The 7166-nt window shown below is 38.6% G+C and overlaps 1 protein-coding gene across 1 annotated transcript; it reads left to right on the top strand.

Annotated features, from left to right (window-relative positions):
* Nucleotides 1-5303: 5303 nt before the first annotated feature.
* Nucleotides 5304-6905, top strand: LOC116631919 (endogenous retrovirus group K member 13-1 Env polyprotein-like). The gene is made up of 2 exons (XM_032403483.1): nt 5304-5365; nt 5918-6905. Exon 2 carries the CDS (start codon nt 5937-5939, stop codon nt 6903-6905), a length of 969 nt encoding a protein of 322 aa, XP_032259374.1. The 5' UTR covers nt 5304-5365; nt 5918-5936.
* The last annotated feature ends 261 nt before the right edge of the window (nt 6906-7166 follow it).

Here is a 7166-nt window from a genome sequence, read left to right as displayed (position 1 = left end):
ATATAGTATTTGTCTTTCTCTGACTGATTTTTTTGCTTATATTCTCTAGATCCATCCATATTGTTGCAAATGGCAAGATTTCATTCTTGTTTATGGTTGAATATTACTCCATTGTGTGTATGTATATATATATATATATATATATATATATCTTTATCCACTCATCTAGCAATGGACACTTTGGATGCTTCCATAAATTGGCTATTGTAAGTAATACTGCAATAAACATAGGGGTGCATATATCTTTTCAAATTAGTGTTTTCATATTCTCTGGGTAAATATCCACTACAGGAATTACTGGATCTTATGGTAGCTCTATTTTTAATTTTTTGAATTATCCATACTGTTTTCCACAGTGGCTGTACCAGTTTGTATTCCCACCAACACTGCACGAAGTTTCCTTTTTCTCCACATCCTCGCCAACACTTGTTGTTTCTTGTGTTCTTGATTCTAGCTATTCTGACAGGTGTGAGGTGATTTCTCATTGTGGTTTTGATTTGCGTTTTCCTGATGATGGGTGATGTTGAGCATTTTGTCATGTGTCATGTGTCTGTTGGCCATCTGGATGTCTTCCTTGGAGAAATGTCTGTTCATGACTTCTACCCATTTTTTAAATTAGATTATTTGTTTTTTGGGCATTGAGTTGTATAAGTTCTTTATATATTTTGGATACTAACCCTTTATTGGATATGTCATTTGCAAATATCTTCTTCCATTCAGTAGGTTGTCTTTTAGTTTTGTTGATTATTTTCTTTGCTGTGCAGAAGCCTTTTATTTTGATATAGTCTCAATAGTTTATTTTTGCTTTTGTTTCCCTTGCCTTAGGAGACATATCTAGAAAAAAGTTGCAATGGCTGATGTCAGGGAAATTACCTCCTGTGTTCTTTTCTAGGATTTTTATGGTTTCAGGTGTCACATTTAAGTCCTTAATCCATTTTGAGTTTATTTTTGTGTATGGTATAAGAATGTGATCCAGTTTCTTTCTTTTGCATGTAGCTGTTCATATTTCCCAGCACGATTTGTTGAAGAGACTGTCTTTTTCCCATTGGATGTTCTTTCCCACTTTGTCAAATATTAATTGACCATGTGCTCATGGGTTTATTTCTGAGCTCTCAATTCTGTTCCATTGATCTATGCCAGTCTAGTTTTGTGCCAGTACCATACTATTTTGATTACTATAGCTTTTTAAAAAAATTTTATTTTATTATGTTATGTTAATCACCATACATTACATCATTAGTTTTTGAGGTAGTGTTCCATGATTCATTGTTTGCGTATAACACCCAGTGTTCCATTCAATATGTGCCCCCTTAATACCCTTCACCAGGCTAACCCATCCCCCCACCCCCCTCCCGTCTAGAACCCTTAGTTTGTTTCTCAGAATCCATAGTCTCTCATGGTTCATCTCCCCCTCCGATTCCCCCCCTTCATTTTTCCCTTTCTACTATTTTTTTTTAACATATAATGTATTATTTGTTTCAGAGGTACAGGTCTGTGATTCATCAGTCTTACACAATTCACAGCGCTCACCACAGCACATACCCTCCCCAATGTCTATCACCCAGCCACCCCATTCCTCCCACCCCATAGCTTTGCAGTATATCTTGAAATCTGAGATTTTGATACATACAGTTTTGTTCTTTTTCAAGATTGCTTTGGCTATTTGGGGTCCTTTGTGATTCCTTACACGTTTTAGGGTTTTTCTAGTTCTGTGAAAAATGCTGTTGATATTTTGATAGAGATTGCATTAAATCTGTAGATTGCTTTGGGTAGTATGGACTTTTTAACAGTATTTGTTCTTCCAACCCATGAGCATGGAATATCTTTCCATTTGTTTGCTTTGTCTTCAATTTCTTTCTTCAATGTTTTATGGTTTTCAAAGTACAAGTCTTCCACCTCCTTGGTTAAGTTTACTTCTAGGTGTTTTATTATTTTAGGTTCAATTGTAAGTGGGATTGTTTTCTTAATTTCTCTTTCTGCTACTTCATTATTAGTGTATAGAAATGCAATGGATTTCTATATATTGATTTTGTATCCTGCAACTTTACTGAATTCATTTATCAGTTCTAGTAGTTTTTTGGTGGAATCTTCAGGGTTTTCTATATATAGTATGGCTGACATCTTGATTTTGAACTCTGGCCTCTAGAACGGTGAGAGAATAATTTTGTTGTTTTAAGCCAAAAAGTTTGTGGTAATTTGTTATGGCAGATCTCAGAAACTAATACAAGTGTCCTAGATATTATCATGGAACACAGCTTGAGGAGGCTCCATGATCACCTTCCTCAGAGAGTAGATATGACAATATTCATGCAGACGTTGACTTTGTGCTCAAAGATAAACCCTAAGCACACTTCTTATGGGGATGGCTCCAGGGCTGTCAGCTGCCACAAAGAGGTGGGCCTGGGTCTAGTTGTGCATTCGTGTGTGCGTGTGTTTGTATCTGGTGGGGTGGATATGATGGAAATGATGAACATTCTCATTCCTCCCACTTCTGGTTCATCCTGAATTCCCTTCAGTCATTTTCCTTGTTTCCCACTCACTGTGCTACTGTTTTCCTCATATTGGCCACCACTGACATCTGGGTCATCCTTTTGCCCTCACATGAAATATTTTATGTGAGTATATATAAAACAAAGAGGTCTCATTATGAGTTGAACATTTGCTCTAACATGTATTAACACTGCAGACATTAAAGATCCTTAAGTAGCAAGTACCCTTTTACTGTGTCTTGTTTTGACCATCTCAGATTTTACTGTAGCAATACCCTTAACATGTACTATGACACAAAACCCCCTCAGCTCTGTGTGACAGTCAATAATTTTTCAAAAATGCAAAAAAGTCACTGTTTTTAGGTTGGGAAGTGGGGAGAGCTGACTCAAGACTGGAGTCAATACCCATGCCTCTACAGGCCAGAAAGGACTGGCATGATATATTCAGAGCACTAAATGAGAAAAATATGCAGCCAAGAATACTATATCCAGCTAGGCTGTCATTGAAAATAGAAGGAGAGATAAGATGCTTCCAGGACAAACAAAAACTAAAAGAATTTGCAAACACCAAACCAGCCCTACAAGAAATATTGAAAGGGGTCCTCTAAGCAACGAAAGAGCTTCAAAGTAACATAAACCAGAAAGGAACAGAGACAATATACAGTAACAGTCACCTTACAGGCAATACAATGGCACTAAATTCATATCTTTCAATAGTTACCCTGAATGTAAATGGGCTAAATGCCCCAATCAAAAGACACAGGGTATCAGATTGGATAAAAAAACAAGACCCATCGATATGCTGTCTGCAAGAGACTCATTTTAGACACAAAGACACCTCCAGATTTAAATTTAGGGGGTGGAAAACCATTTACCATGCTAATGGACATCAAAAGAAAGCTGGGGTGGTAATCCTTATATCAGACAAATTAGATTTTAAACCAAAGACTATAATAAGAGATGAGGAATGACACTACATCATACTTAAAGGGTCTATCCAACAAGAAGATCTAACAATTGTAAATATTTATGCCCCCCTGGAGCGCCTGGCTGGCTCAGTTGTTAAGCATCTGCCTTCAGCTCAGGTCATGATCCCAGGGTCCTGGCATCGAGCCCCGCATCGGGCTCCCCGCTCTGCGGGAAGCCTGCTTCTCCCTCTCCTGTTCCCCCTGCTTGTGTTCTCTTTCTGGCTGTCTCTCTGTCAAATAAATAAAAATAAAATCTTTAAAAAAAAATATTTATGCCCCTAACATGGGAGCAGCCAATTATATAAGCCAATTAATAACAAAATCAAAGAAACACATCGACAATAATACAATAACAGTAGGGGACTTTAACAGCCCTCTCACTGAAATGGACAGATTGGCGCGAGCCAAGCTACTCATGCTGTTTGACAAGGTCCAAGTATGGGGGACGATCCTGAAAACAGGAGACTCCACAGCTGGCTCCTGCTATTCTCTCTCATTTTGTTTATGGCAATCTTTATAATTGTGGGAATATTTCTGGGGTTTCATGATAAAGTGACTACTCATCTTAGTTACGCCTATCTAAGCAATCATAAGGAAACTAATTCCACAAAGAATTAGTTTCTATAGAACAAAATAACAAGACGGTCACGCTCTGTCTAGCACCTTTCTCTTTGCGTACTGTTTTTTAGTTTTAGCGAAAGTCAATAAGCGGAAATCAATAAAGGTCATGTTAATCATTACAAAGGAAAAATGAAAGAAGGCTATGTCTGTAGTCCAGAAAATGATCTATTAATATCTCGATAAATTGTAAAAAAAAAAAACATAATCACATGTTACGAAAGTATGGAAAAACAAAAATATCCTAACATATAAATAAAGTTCCTCTGAGGCTGTCAGGAGGAGATGCTTGCAACCTGATCCTGTGTCTGTGTCTCCTCATTCGCTGACGCCGTCCTTTCCTACGAGACCCACCCCGGCTGGAGCTGGACTCCGGCAGGTGGCACCCAATGTGTGGGGCTCGACTAGGTAAGACTTTCTACAGGGACGGATAGGACTCTGCTCATGGGTACTGCAGACCCCTCTGTGAAGGAATACAGAGTAAGAGTGAGCAGAAAGACAGAACTTAGAGAAGCTATGGGCCATAATGAGTCAAAGGAATGACGACTCTTTATTGATATTATTAAGCATATGATTGAAAAAAGAGGTGTTAAGGTTACTCATGCTCAACTGGCTAGATTTTTGACCTTTGTAGAGACCTGTTGCCCTTGGTTTCCGAAAGATGGTAGTCTCGATATTAGAACGTGGAACAAGATAGGGGAGGAAATGCGGTTATACTATTCTAACCATGGTCCTGAAAATGTACCCGTGGAGGCATTCTCTTTATGGACATTGTTAAGAGATATGTGAGATCCTATGCCTAGCTCACAGGCTTTACACAAAAAATTACGGGAGACACATAATGCTGCGCCCACTGAAGAGACACCTCTATTACAAAAATCAGCCTCTCAAGTGCTGGTAATAAATGAAATGAAATCAGAAGATGAGGACAAAGATAATAAAAGAGTTGAAGGGAGAGATGATCAATTGTCCTCCGAAGATGAGGTAGTCCTTGAGGAGGAGGCTGCTAAATATCATGAACAAGATTGGGAACTTTTTGCAAATGCCACAGCCCCTGAATGCGGCTCTGTGATTAATCTACATAGACAGTTAAAAGTTCCACAGAACAAGGCCTTAGTTCGTAAAAAACCCTTGCCACCTATTAAGAATATTGGCTTTAAGGGAGCAATACAGGAGGCCTTGCGAGATGGGGATTTAACCTTTAAATGTTTTCCAGTGACTTTTGATGATGAATGGGACGAACCTCAGTGGGAACCACTCCCTTATAAGGTCTTAAAGGAACTAAAAAAGGCAGTTTCTGACTATGGTTCTACATCTCCTTATACTATGCAGTTGGTGGAGGCAATTGCTAGCCGGTGGATGACTCCTTATGATTGGCATCAAACTGCCAAATCTTGTCTCCCTGCGGGGGTATATTTACTTTGGAAGGCTGAATATGAGGAGTTGGCAAAACAACAAATTGCTATTAATAGAAAGTCAGGCCGCTGCTCCATAACACTTGATATGCTTATGGGCCTAGAGGAATGGTCACAAGCCCGTGATCAACTAAATTTATCTAAGGAGGCTCTCAGCCAAAACTCCAGCCTAGCTGTTAATGCCTGGAGACACCTACCTGCTGGAGAGGTAAAAACTACAGGCTTAAGTAATATCAAACAAAGTCCAGAAGAACCTTACCAGGATTTTTTAGCTAAGATTATTGACGCTGTTGAGAAAACTATTCCTAATGATGAAGCTGCACAAATCATAATCAAACAATTGGCCTTCGAGAATGCTAATGCAACTTGCCAAACTTTAATTAGACCCATTAGGAAAACTGGCACACTTAATGATTTTTCTAAAAAGGCCTAGACGCCCTGACCATATGGAGGTGGTCACGGCATGTGTGGGTCCCCCTCATGCTCTCTTGGTGCAAGGTCATGGCCAATTACAGGTAAACAAGATTAATCATACCTATTATGTATCCTGTTCAAAATGTACATTAACTAATTGCATTGATCCAACTGTTGGACCAACTGTCTTTATAGTTGTTCATCAACCTCCTTATGTAGTGTTACCTGTAAAATTAGAAGAACATTGGTATGATGATCCTGGCATGTATACGATTCAACTTGTAGATAAAGCCTTACGCCGCCCTAAGAGATTTATTGCAGCACTTATATTAGGTATTACTGCTCTTATAGGAATCATAAGTTCTTTTGCTATATCTACAACTGCTTTAGTACAGGAAATACATACTGCACATCATGTGGATAGATTAACCCAAAATATTTCAACTGCACTTTATTTGCAGGAACAAATAGACAAGAAGTTTGAGGCACGATTAAATGTTCTAGAAGAAACTATATTATATGTAGGAAATCAAATTCAAAATCTCAAAACTCGGTTAACCACTAGATGCCATGCACAATATAAATGGATCTGTGTTACTCCCCACCATTATGATTCCTCATCTGTCCCTTGGGACAACGTCAAAAATCACCTATTGGGAATATGGAGCAATGATAATGTATACTTGGACTTAAACTCCTTGCAAGAAAAAATTAAAGACATTAGTTTGGCACATGTGTCCTCAGCCACAGCCTCAGAAGTTGCAGATTCCTTTCTTGCCACTTTGCAGAAATACACCTCCACTACTGCCTGGTTTCCATCCCTCATCAATCTAGGTATATCAGCACTAATTATTATCTCCCTTTTGTTTCTCTTTCCAGTCTTCATCAAATTACTAAGTAGAGGAATAAAACAAATTCATTTGGAATTGAAGACTTTGCAACTGAAGGCCAAAAATAAAAAAGGGGGAGATGGCACGAGCCAAGCTACTCATGCTGTTTGACAAGGTCCAAGTATGGGGGACGATCCTGAAAACAGGAGACTCCACAGCTGGCTCCTGCTATTCTCTCTCATTTTGTTTATGGCAATCTTTATAATTGTGGAAATATTTCTGGGGTTTCATGATAAAGTGACTACTCATCTTAGTTATGCCTATCTAAGCAATCATAATGAAACTAATTCCACGAAGAATTAGTTTCTATAGAACAAAATAACAAGACGGTCACGCTCTGTCTAGCACCTTTCTCTTTGCGTACTGTTTTTT

Source organism: Phoca vitulina, unplaced genomic scaffold (genome assembly GCF_004348235.1).
Source record: "Phoca vitulina isolate PV1807 unplaced genomic scaffold, GSC_HSeal_1.0 scaffold6, whole genome shotgun sequence".
Lineage (NCBI taxonomy): Eukaryota > Metazoa > Chordata > Mammalia > Carnivora > Phocidae > Phoca > Phoca vitulina.
This window is presented reverse-complemented; position numbering and strand designations above follow the sequence as displayed.